The sequence below is a fragment of the Alexandromys fortis genome, unplaced genomic scaffold, assembly GCF_014885135.2.
Source record: "Alexandromys fortis isolate MF-2015 unplaced genomic scaffold, M_Fortis_MF-2015_v1.1 scaffold_2_1_26212458, whole genome shotgun sequence".
Taxonomy (NCBI): Eukaryota; Metazoa; Chordata; class Mammalia; order Rodentia; family Cricetidae; genus Alexandromys; species Alexandromys fortis.
Genome location: NW_026067930.1, coordinates 21,113,302 through 21,135,902, shown reverse-complemented (window position 1 = coordinate 21,135,902; position 22,601 = coordinate 21,113,302). Strand labels below are relative to the sequence as shown.

The window sequence follows — 22,601 nt, the reverse complement described above, 5'->3', positions numbered from 1 at the left end:
TAAGTCATCAGATGCCATCAGACAGATCCGAGGGAGGAGCAGTAAATGAGCAGAAGAGAAACAGTTAGTTTTTCCAGCTACCCAGGAAATCCCAGGTCTCTCTGTGGTCTTTGGCAAACACAAGTCTCAGAAGCAGTACTTACCTTTAGCTGCTAAGCCCGGGAGGCCTGACAGATTCTCCTGTTGAGGGTAGGGATAGGTTGACCTGTCTTGGCAGAATGGAACGACTGATTTCCCCAGTGTCCAGGGTCCAGGGAGCTGATGAGGTGAAAGACAATCTTTTGCTGTATGGCTGGATTTGCCACATCCAAAGCAAGCCTCCAGGTAGAAGTTCTTCTGCGGCCATCCGTCTTCTTCGAGGAGCTACAGGATGCTGCAAGCTGGCAGAGAAGATAACTTTAAATTCTATATGGTAGTGGATACCCTTAAGGGAAGAGGCAAAATGTTAGCTCTTTCAAAACTTTACTAAAATTACAAACATAGGCGATAACTGGAGCCCAGGGTCACAGCACTTGATGAGCAGGTTCAGTCGTCAGCATAGCAAGGAAAAAGTCTCCATTGGGTTAATGGTTTCTGCCTGTAATTTCAGTTCTCAGGGACTGCAGCAAAGGCTGTCCATGAATCTGAGGCTAGCTTGCGCTACAGCGTATCTCTGTAGCCTGGGCTACAGAGTAGGACCCTGTCTCAAATATCCAAAAAACAAAAGAGCTGAAATAGTGAGGACTGTCACCCTGGTGTTATTTATTTTATGTGTGTTTTTCTCTTGGCAAGTAAGAATTTCATTATATTTCTTGTAGATCAGCAGAGAGCCACGAGACTATTTCAACTCATATTCTGGGAAACTGAGAGGCTCACAAGCCAGCCATCTACAGTTTGGTGATTAACTGGACGTCTAGACAGGCTCTCAAGAGCATAACATTATTAATTAAACAGCTGTTTTGTTAATCACAATAGCAAGAGTAATTCCCGGAATAAATATTTTATTAATATGGCTATCAATAAAGCAAAAGTAAAAGGAACTCTTTTAATTAATTCATTTGTAATAATATTGAGATTATGACCGGCAAATTCTGTCCGAAGGCCTGGAGAGTGAGCTAATGTTTCTAGCATGGTAAATCTTCATCTTATTGTTCCTAACTAATGGAACTGTATATTTCAATTTCCTGGCCAAAATTCCTTTTATGTCATCTATCAAGGCTGTATTAAGGTCCATTAGTGAACAATTGGGTCTGACAAACACTCTGCTGGTCCATATTGTTCCTTTCTTTTAGGACTGTACATTCCCACATTTCCTTGGCAGCGACACTGTTTTGCTAGATAAGGAGTGTACTGTCACTATGATTAAATATCTGGCAATGTTTTCTGTCAGTCAAAAGACATAATATTTGAAAAAGTAAAAAAAAAAATACATTTGACCAGCACATAGATAGTACATATTTTCATGAAATACAGCTAACCTAATACTTTTTCAGAATCCATAGCCTTAAACCATCGGGGAGAAATACAAGTTACATTGAATTTAATCTGAAAATATTAGCCCAAAGCTTGCTGTTTTTCCTTCGCAGACGTCCATGTATAATGAACGTCCATGTTTCTCCTGACTTGTTTACTGCCATAGGCTATCCATCCATCCCCAAAGTGTTTATTCAATTTCAGTTTTACTTACTTGGATGAGGAAATAACGGCAATAAACCTCACATCTAATCTTTAATGTTAACCATCTGGTCAACATATATATTTCTGTGATGCTAGAAGAAGGTTTGAACTAGAACCATATAAAAGTTTCCGGCAAAAAGTAAAATTTTATTTTACGGTATAAAAGTCCCTTGGAGGACACTTACATTTGTATCTTTAAGTACATAAATGTACATCAAAATGATTTACCAATGAGCCACTTAATACTTTCCAGACCTGTTCTAGCAGCTGGAAGGAAAACCAGAGTGTCAAGATTGCTCTGTTGCTCTGTCAGGGAGCAGGGGGTGGGGTGGGGGGTGGGTGCGCAAGGCAAAGTGGTCTCCTGTTGAGTCTCCAGGCTCAATTCCATCAAATTAACTCCACATATCGATATGCGAGAGCAGGGTTGCAGCAAGCCTGTTTGCTCCTAAGGGGCCTTCTCATCAATCCTCCAGCCTTTCTTCCAGTAAATGCCCACAGACCAACCAGGAAATGCTGATGGACTTACCAATAAATGTTGATGGATCCAGCTGTGCCAAATGGAACACGCAATATTAGAAAACACCAAAATATATATCCTCTGTCAAAAAGACTAGCAACATGTGAATGTATAATTCAATAAATACTTAGACGTCCTGCTCAAAAGGCACCCAAAAGGAAGAAAATAATAATTCACCTTACCTTAAGTCAACAATTAGGTGTAAATAAATATTTTCCTTACGGAGTTGAGAACAATAGAAATTCATACTCATAATATGACTATGGTAAAAGTCTCACTCAGTCTGGCCTCAGAGTGCCCCTACTGCACTCATCCAAACATGCCCCCACAGCATTGCCCGTCACTTATCTAGATGAGAAATGGTGATTGTGTGAGAATTATCTAGCCTTAGTTTGATATGAAAATTAAACTACGAAATTATCATATAATATAGCAACCTCTATAACAAAATTTGAAATAGTTGTCTAACTTTCTGTCTGTGAGTCATTAAACAACACAACTGGTTCAGGTAAGCTTCTATCCCAGCAGGGTCAAGGGCCATCCTTTTCTACACTGCTGAAGCAGACCCAGGGTGTCAGTCATTTTAACAACCATAGAAGAAACCTGCAGCTTGTTTAGCTACAGCTTGGTAGAGCCCTTATGGTTCCAAAGAAATCTAATCCATTAATGTTTATGTTACTGAACGCAGGTTGCCTGAACCCATTAAACTATTGTTCAGGCAAAAATCCCCCTCATCGATGTTAGCTGCCAAAGCAGTTGTCTTAGTTATTATCCTGTTTCTATGAATGGCCATCATGACTAAGGCAACACGTAGAAAGCAGTTAAGTAGGGGCTTGCTTACCTTTTCTTAGAATCCATTCATTACTGTCATAGCAAGAAGCATGGCAGCGTACAAGCAGGTATGACCCTGGAGCTGAGAGCTTTATGTATTAGTCTACAAGCAGCAGTGAAGTGAGAGAGAGATGAGAGTGAGGGGGGGGGAGAGAGGGAGAGAGAGAGAAAGAGAAAGATAGAATGAGAAAGAGAGAGATGCTGTGACTGCTGTAGACTCTTTGAAACCCCCAAAGTCCATCCCTGATGACTCACTTTCTCCAACAAGACCACACCTCCTAATCCTTCTAATCCTTTCAAGTAATCCCACTCCCTGGTGTCTAAGCATTCAAACATATAAACCTATGGGCCAAACAGATTCATAAGATAACCCAAGTCATAATCCAGAATTCCTGTATCTGAAGGATGCACCAATAACATTTGTAGCACGAGGAAAACATGCTATATCATTTTTCTTATTTGCTTTTATCTTTATCCTAAGAAAAGTTAACTTCGAACTTGTAGTTTCTCAGTGGTAGCCTTACCAAGTCCACACATCAGGTAAAATATGGCACTGAGATCCCAGCAATGCCCAGGGGTATGTGGAGAGGGACATAGCAGGAGACACCGTGCGGCCAGATTACCTATGGCAGCCATGTAACCTGAGGTTAACTGGAATTCATGCAGGGTTCAACACATTTACAAATTACGTTCTAAGTTCAACAATTTCAAGTGTTATCAATGCTTCTTCCACAAAAATCTGTGGCTTTAAGGTAAAACTGGTTACATATACATCTGTGAATTATGTATCTTGTTAAATAAGAGTGAACATGCACCGGTCTCTTGGTATATGTGTGATCTCTGTCAGGCACAATTCAAAATAAAAGACATGCTACCTCAAAATGAAAGATTGTACTCCACAATTTGAAGTTCTCAGTAAAACCACTTGAAGTGGGTGATGTTTAAAGCAATTAGGTTCTGATCTTAGGACATATATTTTAGTAAAGTAGGAAAGACATAAAGGCAGATGTTAACATGGGCATCACTTGTAACTGCTTTATCTCAGTATTACACAATGGAGTTTACTGTGAGGAATTGATGGAGGCACAACTTCTCTGTTCAAACCATCCAATACCATGATTCCAGCTCAAAACAGACCTCAGAAAGTTACTCTCTCATACCATATCTTAGAGCAGAAGTTCTATGGGAAGCCTGCCCATGGCTTAAAACACAAGTTCACAGATGTAGAATAAATATCCTGAGAGGGTTTCCACATCCCAATCTGTAGGATAAAACCTGTGATGAAATAACTACTAAACACAAAGGGAAATAATTTGTGTTTATGGATGAAAGTAGGTGTGATAATCAGGTGGGCTTAACAATGTGGAGATTGTCCAACAGTGTCCAAGTTGGCTCAACACAATGACCCACACCAGGAAAAGTACGACAAGGAAGCCGAGTAGGGAAGACAAAAATGATAGCAACACAAGAAGAAATGTGCCATGGTGTTGCTGGCATTGAAGAGAGGTGGTGACACCAGCCAAGGAATACAGAAGGCTTATGGAAGCTGTAAAAGTAAGGGAACAGATTTTTGCAAGACCTTCTAGTCTGACTACAGCCCTACTAATGTTTGATATTGGGTCAATGAAGCCTATTCCAAGCTCAACAAAGAAAGCAACTTTCCATTATTTATATCAGTTTGTTATACCTGCAACATAAAGCAAGTATAAGAGAGTTCCTGGTTTAAGCATAAGTACATATTTGGGTAGACAATGTGTACTTCCCAAGCAGAGAGACCAACAAGAGCTAGGCACTTACCTGTCCATTGACAGATGCCTCTCAGCCTATAATTTAAAAGGAAAACTGTTCCAATGTTGTGAAGCCACCTTTACTTTCTTTAATAAAAAAAGTCCAATGCATTTACCAATTATTTTAGACCATAAAGCATCATGAAAAATAATAAAAATAGGGTATGGAGAAGTTACCCAATGGTTAAGAGCACTTACTGCTTTACAGAGGCCCCAGGTTCAATTACCAATATCTACATGGTTGCTCACAACCATCTATACCTCCAGTTACAGGGGACTCAGTCAGTGCCCTCTTCGAGCTCATACAGGGATCTGCACACATGTGGTACACATACACTCATGTAGGCACACACATATATGCATGAATAAAAGATAAATCTTAAAAAAGCAAATTACTAACAATGTAAATTCCTAAATAGGCAAAGAAACTTCATATACTTTACACAACTATGGCTAATAAAAACTCAAAGTGTATCAGATGAAGTAAAACTGTTACTAGAGAAGGTGTTTTATTTTATGAATTTACATTTTCTAGGGTTCCAGTGACGTGGCGAGGCAAGTACTGTCAGTTACTACTAAGGTAGAATAAGAGATTTTTATTGTTTTTTAACTGACTCATAATAATTATACATTTTTATTGTATTGATTATTTCAAAACACCAGGAGCCATGATTTTGAATGAAATGAAGCAAACACACAAAAACCAAGTCAATAGTTGTAAAAAATAACAACAACAAAAAGTGTTGCTTTACTGTAATATTCTACCTTAGGAATCAAAATATAGAAGTAGGAATAATTTCATAGAAAACATTAATATTCCAATACTAATTATAATGAAATGACTTAATGATAGAATAGTTTACATTGTAATATTCAAATGGTGCGTATTTGTGTAGGCATGAGTGACTCAGTCTTGACATGGTCATGGGAGTGTGACTGGGACTTGGAGACTGTGCAAGAGCATGAGGGGACTCTCCACCCTGTTGTAGTGGTGATCATGGGTCACTCCATTTTCCTGTATGGAGCTGATTTCCAGCACCAATCAGCTGGAGCTGGTAGAAGCCAATTAAAAAGCAGCTGTGTTCATTCTACTGCCCCTTCAAGCACATCCAAAGACATTATTTTATTTCACCTTTTGATCATATTTCAAGTTGAATTTACAGTTTCTTTGGGTTCCTTTGCAGATATTAAATTATCTCAACCAGGTTCATGAAAACCCCCAGCTCCTCAACTCGAGCCCCATCTCACTACCTAGGTACTCAGTAAGAGGGAACCATACAGTTAACTGTTGTAGTCTCAACTCCTCCTTACTTGTTGATTCTGGAGATGAAGTATTAGTGATGGAAGACATAGGGAGTAAGGGTTGAACACGACTGGCTCACCAGTAAGCTGGCAGAGGACACTCCCTGGATATGACAGTTTCCACAGGCTGAGTTTTTTCCCCATAGAGTGATCTTGTGGGTGTCTCAGAACCTCAGGCTGCTTCCCCTTCAGGATTTCTCTGTATCATCCTTGTGTCTCTGCATTACCACTTGCTGGCTGACTGCTTAATGCGCATACTCCCCTTCCATACCCAGAGTTCCAGCATTCTTTCTTTGAGCACCTTCCCCAGTAGGAAGCCGCGCTGTAGGCACTCACAGGCCAGGCTCCCTACCTTCTCACTCAGCCTCTCCGGACTCCTGGATCTTTATCTCTCTTGTCTGTGGTAGGGTTATACACCTGTGTTAGCAATCGTTGTGGACACACGTATATCCCATAGGTACTCTTTGCAGTACGAAGCCTTTGACCCTGGGGCTCTCAGAATGTTTCCATTTCAGTGTTATTTTATAATGAGGATAGGAGGAGGGGAAAAAATGCTTTGACCGCACAGAGAAGGGCAAAATGGCCGATTACAAGAGCTAAGGAGGCTGCTATTTTTAACCCTATTGAAGAACCCGAGTAATTTTAGATTAGCTGAGATTAATTGACAGTTTTGACCTCGGAGAACTGTTGTGTCCCTGACTGTGTAGACCAGAAATCATCATTCAGGGAAATGCAGGAAAAAACAGGAGAAGCTGCAAGGCTGCTCTGTGCTTCGCTTGTTATTTGAGACACTTATTGAAATATACATTTTCTCTCCTTCTGCCGTATTTCACCACTAACTAATCGTCAGTAAGTTAATGTATCTTATTATGATGTAATTAACAAAACAATTTAGTACTCAATAGAATTTACTTTCTCACAGCGTTTTAAATTATTAAGTAGATGATTGCTGTTTATGTGCAACATGTTTCAAGTCCTTTTCTGCCTGTTAAACGTTAAAACGGTTATAGGAATAATGAACACAGTACAAATGGCTCTATAAATATGAAAAAAGTAAAATATAATATATATATGAAATAATTTATGATGGTGCATATGTCCTAAATCAGAATCTAAGTGAGGTACCCAGAAATTGTTTTTATTTCTCATTTATTTCTACTTTTTTAGAAAGCTATTTAGGTTATTGAACAATGAAAAAGGGTTAAACAGCAGCTATTGCTTAGATGTATAATTTTTATCCTATTACACATTCATAGGAGTTATTGATATATTGGTATAGACTCTAAAATCATTCACTTTTCTTCCAGCTCGTTGGTTTTGTGTATGCCTGTTATGTGATCAGCCTTTCCATGGAAGAGGAAGACACCTGTAAGTACTGTAATCCCTCCCTGGGGTTCCCTCTGGGTAAGATGCTGATCCCTAAAAGCCATCCCAAGGCTAGGAAATCTTCCATATTTCAAATCTAAAATGATTGCACTCGGCAGAGGGATGTTAAAACAGAGGCAACAGAGCCAGCCTCACACAAGCTAGGAGCAGTAAACAGGGACCCTCCACTCTGAGCTGCTCAGGAGCCTGAGAGAGCCTCAGAAGCCTGGAGGGTACAGTCAGTCACAGCAGAGTGCGGCCCCCCATAGAGCTAAGCAATGCTTTTCTAGTCATCACCACTTGGGAGTGTGCTACTGATCAAGTTTTAAAATTTGACCAACCAACGATAGTAATATAATGCCTTGTGAGATTCACATGTATGTGAATCATATAAATTTGTGAAACAACAAAATCACAGCTGTTCATGCGAAATTTAAAAATAAAATGAAAAGTTACTTAAAGTGACTCACAGAATGCTCAGAAACTAAGCCATGGTTTAGCATCAAACACAAGGGGTATCATGACTCGAGGTTCTGTTTTAGAGGCACAGGTCAATAAAAGCCATTTATTGAGCACCTGCAAATGTAGAGAGCGCTTTCCACACAGCTCTCAGGAGTGCTCATGAAAGACAATAGCAAATGTTAACCAGTTTTCAAGGTTGGATCACTGTAGAAAATCACATCTACTCATGTCTACTGTTATCCAAATTGCTTAAAATAGATCAAAATTTCACAAAATGAGGATGTACTGCTCACTTTTATAATGGCCTCTCAAGAACCAATTCCAAGGTGAATGGTCCCACCAACAAATGCAGGAGTAATGCCTGAACCAAAATCCATGACAGTGTGATCCCCTTTCCGCTAACTCAACAAATTACTAGCCTTTGAGGCTAAAGGTGTCAGGTGGTGAAAGCAGGCAAACACTAGCAGCATGGTTTAGGCCCACCTAGGGGATAGTTTGCTTTTAATGTTAAATGGGAAAGAATTCCTAGCAACCTGTCTCCCTTGGAGGGGAACTTAGGGGATGATGGCTTCAGGAGTTCATTGGTTCTGCACATTGACAAAGCTAGGTACAGAAGATGATCACGGTGATTCAGGCCCATGCACCCTCCTCCCCCCCCACCACCCCCCCCCCACCCCCCCCCCCCCCGCACACACACAAGTCGGCAGAGCCAGGAACAATTGGTTGAGCATGAATAACACCTCCACTGAGCTTTCAAAGAAACTAAGATTCGGGTTGAATGAATACTTCAATTGCCATAATGAACTTCTTTTGCGGGGGAGTTTACAGTTTTTTATTGTTTATATCGAGCTATATATGTTTCTCCATTCCCCTCTTTTATTCCCCCTCCCCCTTCTGCCCTCTCCCATGGTCCCCACACTCCAAATTTACTCAGGACATCTCGTCTTCTTCTACTTTGGTTTACAGTCTTTGTTGTTACATCCATAGGCTTTGCTGCTTTGGCCCTGTACAGGATGGTAGGAGCACATTACTGAGCAAAAACCTCTCAACTCAACTCTTGGTTGAGATGTAAAAGAGAAAGGAAGGGGTTTTGGGGGTGTCCCATAGTCCCATCTGCTAACATGGGGGCACTAAGCCCTTCTTTTGAAAGTTTCAATTACATCCTATATTAGTTACTTTCTGTACTCCTGTGACCAAAAACCTGACAAGAAGCAGCCCACAAGAGGAATTGACTTTGGCTCTTGGTTTGAGAAGATACAGTCCATCATAGTGGGGAAGATATGGGTACAGGAGTGACTCACAGCTGTGAGAGAACCGTGACATGGCTAGTGATCAGAAAGCAGAGAGCTTGGGTAGTAAGTTGGAACCCACTTTCTTTTCTTTGTAATTATTTTTTTGTTATTTTTATTGAGCTATATACTTTTCTCCACTCCTCTCCCTTCCTCCACCCTCCCCTTCTGCCTTCTCCTATGATCCCCATGCTCCCAATTTACTCGGGGGATCTTGTCTTTTTCTATTTCTCATGCAGATTATATCCATGTATGTCTCTCTTAGGGTCCTCTTTGTTGTCTAAAAGGTTTTCTGAGATTGTAAATTGTAGGCTGATTTTTCTTCACTTTATGTCTAAAAGCCACTTATGAGTGAGCACATATTATGTTTGCCTTTCTGGGTCTAGGTTACCTCACTCAATATGTTTTCTAGATCCATCCATTTGCCCACAAAGTTCAAGATGTCATTATTTTTACACTTTGTAGTACTCCATTGTGTAAATGTACCACATCTTCTTCATCGATTCTTCTGTCGAGGGGCATTTTGGTTGTTTTTAGGTTCTGCCTATGACAAACAATGATGCTATGAACATAGCTGAGCACATGCCTTTGTACTCATGATTGAGCATCTTTTGGATATATGCCTAAAAGTGGTTGTTTAGTCTTGAGGTAGATTATTTTCTAATTTTCTGAGAAATCACCATACTGATTTCCAAAGGGGCTGTACAAGTTTGTACTCCTTCCAGCAATGAAGGAGTGTTCCCTTTGCCCCACATCTTCTCCAGCATAAGTTGTCATCAGTGTTTATGATCTTGGCCATTATTATAGGTGTAAGGTGGAATATCAATGTTGTTTTCATTTGCATTTTTCTGATATCTAAGGATGTTGAGAATTTCCTTAAGTGTCTTTCAGCCATTTTAGATTCATCTGTTGAGAATTCATGTTTAGGTCTGTATCCACTTTTTATTGGATTTTTTTTCTTTTAATGACCAATTTCTTGATTTCTTTGTATATTTTGTAGATCAATCCTCTGTTTGATGTCGGTTTGGTGAAGATCTTTTCCCATTCTGTAGGCTACTATGTTGTCTTGTTGACCTTTCATTTACTACAGAAGTTTCTTAGTTTTAGGAGGTCCCATTTATTAATTGTTGCTCTCAGTGTCTGTTCTACTGAAGTTATATTTAGGAAGTGTTCTTCTGTGCCAGTGCATTCAAGTGTACTTCACACTTTCTTTTCTATGAGGTTCAGTATGGTTGTTTTATGTTGAGGTCTTTGATCTATTTAAGACTTGAGTTTTGCGCATGGCAATGGATATGAACCTTTTTTCATTCTTCTACATGTTGGTATCCAGTTATGCCAGCACCATTTGTTGAGCTGTAATGAATTTCTGATGAAGTACTTTGGACTACTCACCCACACATTACCCACAAAATGGGGCCTTTTTTCTTTCTCCTCACTGAATTCTCTGGAGACTCTCACAAGATGCCAATAGTCTGTCCTGACTCGCTGCAGGAGAAAAGACACTCCAGTCATTATTCTTTTGTCTAATACGATGAATATAGAAAATCATTTCCTCAAAGCTTGTGATTTTTAAGAGAAAGTAGGAAAAGTACAGTGACATTCAAAAAAGTCTCACCTAGGCTGGATAGAGTCTTTCAAACCTCTCTAAAACTTCCCTTAGAACAGTATTTCTCAACCTGTGGGTCGCAATCCTTTGAAGGTAAAATACCTTTTCATACGGGTTACATATCATATCTTTACATAATAATTCTTAAAATTGGTAAAATTACACTTGTGAAGTTGCAATAAAAAATAATTTTATGGCTGGGGGTCATAGCATTGGGAAGGTTGAGAACCACTGCTCTAGAGCCATGCTATCAAAGGACAGGGACTATATTGCTACTGACAGATACTGGAGGCCTATTGACTTTGATATCTTTAATGAAGTGAAGCTTCTCAATGGAAATCCCTGAATCAGCTAACAAAATGCCATCATACTCAGTTTGAAGCAGCTGTTCAGAACCCAGTCTATTAATGGTTCAATTCTAGTGCTTGCTATTGGAGCCATGCATAACGTTACTCAGTGACATCCAGATGTTACTGTTATGTTGCCATCAATTCCAATAATACTTAGAGTCAGAAATAGCCTGGGGTGTTCCAAACAAAGTCTTTATGCCCAACATAACACAATAATCGAATGTAAGGCAGGATGGCAGTGAAAAAGAAATGGCAAACCTTTTAGTCTGGAAGTTTTCAAGACGGAAATTTTACATTTTTACTGAAAGAAGTACCTAAGAAACAGGTGTAATTAAATTGTCCCAGAGTCCTCAGAAACAGAAGTGAGTAAAAATCTAATTTACTGCCAATTCCCATGATCTCATAGAATATCGCAACTGCTGCCAACACTTTGTAGAATTTTGAGTGCAATAGAGTGATGTTCGTTGGATATGACATTACCAACCCAAAGAGAAGCATGGGCTCTCTAAATTGTTTTTTAAAATGTAAATACTAAATAAGGAAACAATTGCAAGCAGAGACTGTTTTTTTTTCCATTTCCTAGCCATCCAGACCCAAATAATTACAAAGAAATTGTATTAATTATAACACTGTTTGGCCAATGGTTTAGGCATATTCCTAGCTACTCTTACATCTTAAATTAATCCAGTTCTATTACTCTGTATATCACTATGAGACTGTAGCCTACTGGTAAGGTTCTGACATCTTTCTCTTTTGGCAACTACACAGTGCCTCCCTGACTCTGCCTTCTTTCTCCCTGTATTCAGTTTAGTTTTCCCCCACCTAGCTATATTCTGCCCTGCCATCGGGCAAAGCAGCTTCTTTATTAACCAATGATAATAAAACATATTCATAGCATATAGAAGAGAATCCCACATCATCAAACTTACTGACAATGCCCATGATCTCATAGTATATGACAACTGCTGTCAATAATTTGTAGAATTCTAGGTGCAATAGAGTGATACTCTGTGAATGTGACATTACCAATCCAAAGAGAAGCATGTGTTCTTTGAAGTGTTTTTCAAAAATTTAAACACTAAATAAGAAAACAGCATCAATAACTTTACAATGTATCTAAGTATAGCTCTGGAGAGCTCATTTTGGAAAGGTGACTTCAAAGCTACCCTGCTGACACGGTATCTTGGCCAATACTCTATCATTTATCTTGATTCCTATTCGAACTAATGACATCTCCATGTTGTTCAAAATATGGAGGTAAGCCTTCTTCTCAGACTGAAAGCTGCCAGCACCTTAAAAATTAATAGCAGCTCACTGCTCTCCTCTGCGCTGGTTACAGAGTCTGTGAAGCTACCATTTCAGATGTATGTTTCTAAAGGGTAATAAACGTTTAATGAAACATTCATTTCCAACCACTCACCTTCCCAGTTACCTCTCGGCCTCTTTATTTGCTGTTTATTATGAAGATGATGATTTCAGATCAAAGACAAAGAGATAAAAGCTGAGGGAGCACTGGGTGGGGTCCATTACTTTCAACATTTGACCTAATAAAAAAGCCAACACATCTGTTTCCCTTCTGTTTTTCATTCCTTCTTTTTCATTCACCTATCGGTCTTAATGAATACTCCTCCAGTGAAACCAGCATGTTCATAAAACCCTGTTGAAGTCTTTGTGAGTCCCAGCCAAAGTGACCTGCCAGCTTGTTATTGTCTTGTCGAACCTACCAGCAGGGAAGGTTTTGTTTCAAGATAGTGTGAAGATCAGGCAAACTATGCTGAAAAGAAACCACTATGTATGTGGGTACTAGCAGGCTTTCTGAGGATTCTACTCTATTCTTGATCCGCATCTTGGTTTCCAAATTGCACCTGGCACATTGATTTGGGCAACCGCTAAATATCAGGGATCTGCAGGTGGTGAACTCAGTTAATTGACCTATGGGAAGGCCGGGCAGCCTAAGAAGGGCCTGAGCTACAGATCAAAGGCAGAGAGAGGACACCAGTTACTGGATATGTCATAAGACTATTTTTTTTCTCTATATGGGCACCCAAGCACTGAAACACACAGGCCAAGCAAGACTTTCCATGGGGTGAAGATAGGGAAACCTTTCTCTCAAACAATTTTCAAAGTAAAGGCTAAATTTTCAGTGAAGCCAATCCCTAGTTGCTGGCCAATTCAATGCAGATTTCCTTAGCTCAATCCGAGCCAGGACTGTGTACTTACAAGTCACAATGTGCTCTCCTCCTTAGCTCAACCTGAGCCAGGACATGTAAAACCCAGTGCTTTCTTGGCACGTTATGTGTTTTCCTTGGAAACATTTAACACAACTTTAATTTTCTACGGTCATGGTATTTACCACGGCAACCTCATTTCCTAGCACAGTGGGCATTCTTTAGAACATACGGTTGTGTGACTTTCTCTGGCTAACTGTGAGCAAATGGCTGTTTGCTACACATTTAGTAGTGATGGCAGACTAAGGATGTGAGTCCACCCACTGATAGCTTGGTGAAACAGCGCCTCTGTTGGCTATTGGAGTTCCTTACAGGGAAATGAGTGAACAGTTACTACAGGAGCATGGGTGACTCAATTGCAGCTGCAGCACTGAAAAACCTACCCAAGCATGAGTGGCCGTTCCTAAAAGCTGCATCCCTGGAGCTCCTGCTCAGCCGCAGTGTCAAGCTGTGCAGAACCTTGTTAAGCTAATGGGGAAGAAAGAAGACTCTGCTGTCCAGATGGTTTAGGATGGAGGATGAGGGACTTTGCAGCTCAGATGTGATCATAAGCGAATGGGGTACAAACGACAAGTTGTCCGTACCCTGTGGCACCTGGAATTCAGGATGAGCAGAAATTCACTGTAAGGTTATTAGTGGTAAAATTTAGCTGGAGCAAGTGACACATTCTGCCAGAATTTCTGTATTTCTCTTTTAAATCTGACTTCAAAAACTTAATCCTGACCCCATCTCAACTTTGATGAGTAACTGCCAGTCCAGATTTGCCAGCCGCACTGTGGGCACACTGAGCCCTCCTTTCTCTGTGTTGGTCCTGAGATCCTTAGTGATGTTGACAACAGCAGCTGCCTTGATGAAGCTTCACGGCGTCCCACGAGAGCCAGCCACCTGTCACGCCATTCTGTCATCTGTTTCTAGTCAGCATCTTCCCCAGGTCTCACACAGATCAACATTGTGAGTTATTGGTACCTTAGAGAACCCTACATTTCCGAGATATTAGAATCCCTGATCCCTGCTTAGGGATGATTAGACAAATTGATGAACTCAAAGCGATGATGTGATTCGTGGTCCCTTCTGTTCTTTCGAGTGCCCTTTATCATCAAGACTCTCACAGAGGGCTAGAAAGATGGCTCCCCGGGGAGAAATGAGTTCTCAGCAAGCATAAAAGTCTAAATTTAGATCCCACTGCCCATGTGAAAAGCTGGGTAAAGACAAGAGTGGTTACTTTTGTGCCTGTAACTCCACCTCTCAGTGGTTGAGGCACAGGGGCGGGGCAGTGCATGTAGACAATAGGACCACTGGACCTTGCTGGCTCCAGTCTAGCTCCATATTCATTGACAATCCCTGCCTCGAGGGAATAAGATGGAGAGTGATGGAGCAGGACACATATAACATCCTTCTCTGGCCTCCACACAGGTGTACACAGCTGCTTCCACACATGTACATCTATGATACCTATGCAAAGACTATCATGGAAATATTGTCACAAAGAGAATTTAAACCCATGGGCTGGCTCCCACCCTCCAACACTCTGAGCTCTCTGCATTCAGAACCATCTGTCTATCCATAACTCTGACCTCTCTGATGTAGAAAAGAAAGATTCTCTCCATCCTGTGTGGGAAGGGGATGTTTTTGTGCCTTTTATCTCTATGCCTCCAAACATGAAGGTCTGTTGCTTTTTTTTTTACTATTCTTTCTTTTCTTCTCTCTCCCAATCACTGTTTCCTCCTTCCTCAGTTAAGAAGGCACACATTTTTAAAGAAAAAAAGAAGAAAGGAGTACCTGCTGCCTCGCCCTATTTACATTTACCCTTTGTCTCTCATGTCTCTTCCTTGTGTCTCCCAGACTGACAACCCCAATTTTCCCACCTTTTTCACAGCCAGTCAGCTGCCATCAGGATTTCTGTCATGAAAACATTATCCCAAAGGCCAGGGAGACCTCCTGGTTGTCAGAGTCTCTTAGCTTTCATCCATGTTCCTTAGAATTAATGGTCACTGTTAGCTGATGGAAATTTTGTTCTTCTAGTTTACTAGGTAATCCTGTTTCCTGAGTTTTCTCAGAGTAATCCTTTCTTTTTCAACAGTGTATACTTCTTTCCTGAGTTTTCTCAGAGCAATCCTTTCTTTCTCAACAGTACATATTTTACAATTTAAATGTCATTTCTAAATCTTCATAAATGTAGCGATTTTTTTCCCCTGGGATTACTACCTACAGAATTTGAAGCCTAGTTCTGGCTGCATTTAAAATGATAAGTCCTCATTGTCTTTAGAATGCTCACTAGATTTTCCTCCCTTCAGACATAGGTTTATGGTTTTATCCTCATGACTCTGTATTGATGCATGTTAAAACCAGGCAATAAAACAGAATGTTTTAAGACCAAATAATAAAAGCAATATTTGGACCTTTTAAATAACAAAATGGCATATAATAGTTTTAAAAAATCTAATGTGTCAGGCTAAATGTTTAAGATTTTATAAAGACCTAATTTAATTCTTTTGAAGAAGTGCCATATAAGTAACTAGCAATAAAAGGCATATATGGAACGCTAAGCTTATGTCTTTCTAGTAAGTGTTTTTACTGACCACAAGCAATAATATGTAGTGCCACTTCTGGGAGCAATATTTGAACCTGGAACTGAAATGAGGCAATAGGACATGTTCATAAAGACAGAAACAGAAGTCGCGTGAGTGGCACAAGACAGGTGAATTGTCTTATAGAGCACAGCTGACTAGCTTCCCTACTTTGTCCATATTTCCCACTTAGAAATCTACACACACACACACACACACACACACACACACACACACGTGCGCCTTTCCCTTCTCTCCCTTTTTGTTCGTTTGCTGCTTGTAAGAACAGAAAGTCTACATTAGAGTTAATGGTCTATTTCAAGGACCTCGTCCCATCCACAGTTCAGTCAGCTGCAAACTTGTAGTGATTCATTCAACACCATTGTGAGAAATTTCCTATAGCTCTACAAGCTGGAGCGGAGGCTGCCTCACTAGCCATTAAACCAGTTTGTTCTTCTCCAAGGCATACAGCTACATTGTGTGCTTTAGCCTCGCATAGCTGAGTGGCTGACTTCGACAAAGTGGATTTCACACCTTCCCCCTAAATAATGTCTGCTTCCAGATTCTTTCCTTTGACTGTGGGACATAAACAGGCATGGATGCTTTGTGCAGCATATTTAAAATGGAGGTGCCTTAGTGCCCAAGTGCCCTGGGTCTTATAGTAAAGTTGGCCATGGTATTTGAGATGTTAAATGCCTCTGAGGCCCAAGGTGCTGAGAGGTATCCAGGGGGAAAGTATCAATGGGGAAATCCCTGAGCAAAAACCTGCAAGAGTTCTCCTATGTGACTCAGAGAGCCCTCTAGGGCGACAGCTTTAAACTAAGACTTAAAGGATCGAAGGAAACTGCAAGGGGAAGCTGGAAAACCAGTTTTCTTGAGAGAAGAAACCGGAGACACAAAGGAAATCACTTCCTGAAAGAAGATTCCAGCCAAACCAAGTGTGGCTTCAGGGATACCCTCCTACACACAAACTGCTCCCTAGGTTCGAAGAGGTGACCCACGCTGATGGCTCAAAAAGAACAGGTTATAGCCTCATTTCAAAACTGGAGTTGAACAGGAGGACTATGGAGAAATGATCCGTCTTTCCATCTGTCTTCAATTTTGTTTGATCTGTTTAAGTCTGGAGTCTGGATTCATTCACATAATCTGTTTCATTTGCAACTGAAAAGTTTCTTAGCATTTAACCTGTACTGATGTCATCATAGTTATCATTGTTTGGGGATTTTCAAAAGATTCTTTCTAAGAAAACTACCTATTTGTTGGTTTTAAAGCTGCCCTAGCAAATAAATCTAATAAAATAAACTTATACAAAAATTAAATTTCAAGTTTAAAATATATCCCTCAAATTTATTGAAATTTTCCCAAGTCCACTCAACCTAAAATTGCAAATAAAAGAATCCAATTAAAACATGAACTGGCTCTAAAGGAGTGTCTCTCTTATGTGTATAATCTGTAAGGTTATATTAAGAGTCACAATTATTTTGCATACTCAGCTGATATAAATCCCAGTTTAGAGTTAATAGGAGACCACTAATGCTATCACATACTTCTCTCTCTCTCTCTCTCTCTCTCTCTCTCTCTCTCTCTCTCTCTCTCTCTCTCTTTGTGATCAGACACTATCGATTCAACTTCTAGCACATGAAAACTGATATATATCTTCATGATCAGGAGCATTCGGGTAGAAAGCAAGGGAATGCTATCCTTCTATGACTAGATTTAAATAATGTGTATGTACTATAATATGTATACATGTGTGTCTGTGTGTTTATATGTATGTGCATACATATTTGTTAAAACAAGGATTCTCATACCACGTGCAACAACTATGACTCACAAAACAGCCAGAGCGCCAAGACTTGAGTAGATGGAGACAAACGGAGGCAAACCTATTTGCTCTACTCAAATCCCCTTTGGGGTTCATTTCAGAGTTGCCACCACTTTAAAACACTTCAGTATCTTCCAGCCTAACTCGACCACACTTGGTTGGCATTCTGTTTGATTCATTTAACCATACCACTGGCATTCTGCATTGCTCCATTTCCCAGATAGGATGCCCACTGTTATAGATATTTCAGTGTTTGATTAATCTGCATTTAACTCATATTATCTTTTCTTGTCCTGGGGGGGTCATCAATCTGCCAAGATGTGGAAGCATTTATTGTTCTGACCCAACATATTATTTAGTTTAGGATGTCTAAACTAGGTCAGATAGCTAATCTTTTGTGGATTTATTGATCTGTTCATTCAAGGAATAGACATTTAGGGGCATCTGTGTGGTAAGCCACAAGATACAGCGATGAATGGAAGAACCTAGTCATTTCCCAGGGGGTCTTGCATCCTAATAGGTAAGCCAGGTCTGTGCACATACAGAACAGTGGAGAGAAGATGATGTTATACCAAGTGAATCAAGCAGTCCAAGAAATGAACAGAGGCTGTGGTATAACTGAATCAAGCATGGATGTGCAGGGCGTATGCCTTGTCAATATGCAATGGGATACCACATCATCAGGAAAAGAACAAAGAAAGCACATTTTTAAATAACTGGAAAAATATTTCTTAAGATAAAATCCTAAAGGAAAACACACACACACACACACACACACACACATTCAGGAAAATTGGGGAAAATCTGACTCTTAGGGTACCATAAACAGCTAGCTCTGCATGTCCAGCTTATAACATGAATGATAGGTCAGTCTGTGAGGGACATTGAAGTCTTTTGGCACCAGCAGTTTCCAAACCTTTTCATGTTTGGCACTCAGAGAATGTCAAAAATTATAGGTACCCATTGCATAAACAACTCTTCTCCTAGTAAGAAATGGGTATCCCAAAGGGCTAGTTGTTATCTATCCCAACAGTCAGTTCTCACAAAATCAACACATGCTTATAAACTCATGCATTCACACAAACACAATTATACACATACATAATACATGCATATATACATGAGAGCATACATACAAACAAATGTACACACACACATATATATTCATGCACACACATATGTACACACATACACATGTACCAAATATACAAACACCCACGCATACACTCATACACAGACATGTCAGAGGGTGAGGGAATTAGCGTTCTGTCATGACTGCACCCATTCAGGCCGTACTACCCGGGATGTTCAACTGGATGGTGTGAGGTGGTAAAGGGATTTAATCTTGAGGATAATCGGGTCAGATTCAATTTTCTTGGAAAAAGTAATTCACCGAGAAAAGGATTTATAAGAGAAATCTCAGTAAAGAAATAGCACTTTAGATGGAGATTGTCCTGGGAAATGGAGAACCAAAAGTCATGATTTGGTTATAAAAAAAAAAGAAAAAAGAAAAAATAGTGTTTCAAAGGAGAAACGTCTAACATTGTAGAAGCAGACAATAAAAAGGAATTATAGAGAGACTTCAAAGGCAGCAAGTATTTGTCACTTGATTTATAGAAGAAAGTAAAACACTGGCTAGTCATAAGCAAGAATGATAAAAATGGACTGGGTAAACCAGGGTAACTGTAAGAAAATACCTTACAATGGGGCAAGAATTCACTTAGAGTTGTTGAACAAATTTCGGGACTGTCTTTAGCTTTGTACTTTTTGGAATATTATTTTTATTCCTTTCAGCCGTTCTCTTCTGCTTCATTGACCTCAAAGAGGTTCTAGAATTTATTAGTCCATTATTTAAGTATCACACACTCTCAGGAAATTCTAACATGGAAAGAAACTGTCAGCAAAGAATGCCAGACAGACTTTGTTCCAGAAAACTGAACTCACAAGGGGAACAAGAGCCAAAAGCAGGCAATAGAAATGCAGGGAAGCACCAAAAACAGAGAAGCAGGTTTCGTTTTTTATAATCGTGCTTTGTCTAGAATAAAATGGTGCTCCTTATGAGGCCCTTAGTACTGGCCAGTCTTTGGTCAACAGTAAATATGAACAGACAGTAACTGACACATTGCAAAAACTCAGAGAGGGACTTAAGTAAAGACACTGTACACTTTGCCATTGGCAACCATCCCATCTAGTTATTAAGCAGCTGACTGAAAATTATCTGGCTGGATAAAGACATTTCTACCCTCGTGAAACAGAGCGTAACTAGTGCAGCTCTCAAAGATGAGAAAGTTCAGAAAGGACAGAATTGCCATTAAAAATGAGCGTTGCGGAAGAAGAAAAAAACTTATTAGTAAATGGGATAATGTTTGTTTATGGTCTCAGCAGTTGAGAGGCAGAGGCAGGGGTCACCTCCTAAAGGTAATCGTCATCTGTGTAGGCTAGTCTGGTCTACATAAGCTTTGTCAGGAAAAGAGAGAAAGAAAAGAAATCGATAACTGTTCTTTTCTAAATACTAGAAAATAAACACTCAAAGTGTGTGTGTTGCCCTGAGATAAGGAAGATGTGAGCAGCTGTGTTACTGGCTTCTTTAGAAGGACGAGAGGGCTCTTGCAAAACAAAGCCGCAAGCAAAAGTAGCGAATAGCAAATGCTATCATTAAAGCAGCTTACAGGGACCCTGAGCAGCATCCCAGATGCAAGAATCAAAGACGACATACTAAATCATTCAAGGTCTAGGGGATCCTCCAGGAATAACGGCAATAAGCATGTCCCTGCATCTAAAGGAATAACACTGGAAATATTAAGAAAAAGTCACTGTGTGTCACACAAAGCGGACATATTCATCTGAAAAGCAACCCATAGAGTCACATAAAATAGGAAGAACAGAGTGCCCAGCCCCTCAGAATTCACGCTACTGGGGAAGATAAAGAGCAGAGACAAACGTCAGTGCCAATTAAAAAGGAAAGGAAAGGTGAATGGAGCCATGTCATAGACACTCTGGCAAGTTCCATACCATCCACCCCTACCCCCAGCAACAGCCTACAGAGAGCCTGCACAGCTCCCATAGGTGACCTGAGGCCACAGATTCATCAACTGAGTTTTGTCCTGTCATTTCCTGAGCAGAGTTTAAAGGGAAGTAAGTGTACATTTCCAGAATGAAGCCAATTATAGAAGGCATCAAAACATGTCTGACGAGTGATTTTCCACCTTTCCAAACGTGAATAGTCCAACCACAAGCTCAACGCAGGTTCTATCAGGACACGGTCTTCCCCGAGGGAACAAGAGAGCATTGCTGTGGTTTTTACAGATTCTCATGTAACCCCAAGCTAAAGAAAATTTCTGAAATATGACAAATCAATGGTGGAAGAAAAGTGTGTTATCAAAAGAAGCACATTGATAACCTCTGTAGTAATGTTGCAAGACAGGGCTTTGAGACTGGGTCTTAAGAGCAGTGAATGTCTTTGTCAAAAGAGAAGATGACTAAAGATCAAGCCAGCCTCTTCAGGCCTGTTCTGCCTCTTACACCTTCTCTTTCTCATCTTCTCATGGCCTTTCCTCTTGTATGGAGATTATGAGGCAATACAAAAGTCCTTAGCAGAAGCATCCAGGTTTGTCAACCAAATAAAATTCTTTTTCATTGATTATTGAGTCTCAGGAACTCTGTGATAGCAACAGAAAGCCTGTGTGTGTGTGTGTGTGTGTGTGTGTGTGTGTGTGTGTGTGTGGCCTGTTGAGAAGACTCTGCATTTACCTGAGGGGAACCCCCACCCCTGCTATAAAGACCATTTCTCTCTTACTTTCTCTCATCTCATTTCCCAGTGTAAGGAAGACCTACAAATACCAGCCAGAGTGGGGATGCGACCTGAATCTCTGCACTGTACTGCCGCTGAGGGCAGCTGAACCATACCAGAGCACACATCAGAACCGGAGGTGGGGAGGGATGAGATGGGAGTGGCAGGAAGCCATACTATTGTACACTGGGCTCAAGACACGGGCAGCTTTTGGCACCCTGTCCTACACTATTCCAGCTAGAGTTGATGGCGCTGTGGCACGTTTCATTAGCTCTGTGTGCTCCTGTGTTTAGTTTTGTGTGCTTGCTGGGAAGTGAAAGACCAGAAGCTCCCGGAGTCAAATCGAGAGTGATGGGAACAGCCATGAAGATGATGGCATTATGTCATTTCCTTATCTCAAGCCTTGTGGGGGCCACAATGTTTTAGGCAAGTGGCAAAGCATCCCATCACTGCCTGTGAAATCTTCAATGTTGTAGGGCATTGTCAAGTTCTTGTGTAAGGCAGTCACAGGAGCATAGTGCCCACACGCACTTGGAGTGCTGTGACTGTCAAGCCCAGAGCCTTAGGTTAGCACAGCAAGTTGTGGCTTTTGGAAGCTCAGATTAATCAGACAGAAAGCAGTGGCAAATTAGTGACAGTGGAGAGTTTTGTGTTCCCTGCTAACACTAGAAGAGTTACATTGCCCCTGGCTCTGGAATAACTGGTCTCTCCTAAAAGCCCCTCTTTCTGGTGGGTGCTGCACATTCTCTTTGCATGAACTGAATGGGCATCAAGCTCTTGCCCATCTTTCTTTCATGTGAATCACCTCATAGAACAAGAAAATTGCCATGCAAATGAGGAATTATGATGAACCAGAAGATAAAGTTAGAATAAATATTTGGGACTGGGGTAGAGCATAGTGACAAACACCTTCCTAGCTTGCAAAAGGTTCTAAGTTCTATATTTGATATCACACACACACAAAAGAATAATACTGCTGAATGGTGGTGGCACACACCTTTATTCCTAATATTCAGGAGGCAGAAG

General features: G+C 40.5%; 1 protein-coding gene across 1 annotated transcript in view; it reads left to right on the top strand.

The window, feature by feature from the left end:
- The window catches only part of Nkain3 (sodium/potassium transporting ATPase interacting 3), a 613,960-nt gene that overhangs the window by 567,025 nt on the left and 24,334 nt on the right, over positions 1-22,601 (top strand). The window contains exon 5 of the mRNA XM_050145189.1: positions 7,401-7,461. Within this exon, the coding sequence (XP_050001146.1) occupies positions 7,401-7,461 (61 nt within the window). The remainder of the gene's footprint in view (positions 1-7,400; positions 7,462-22,601) is intronic.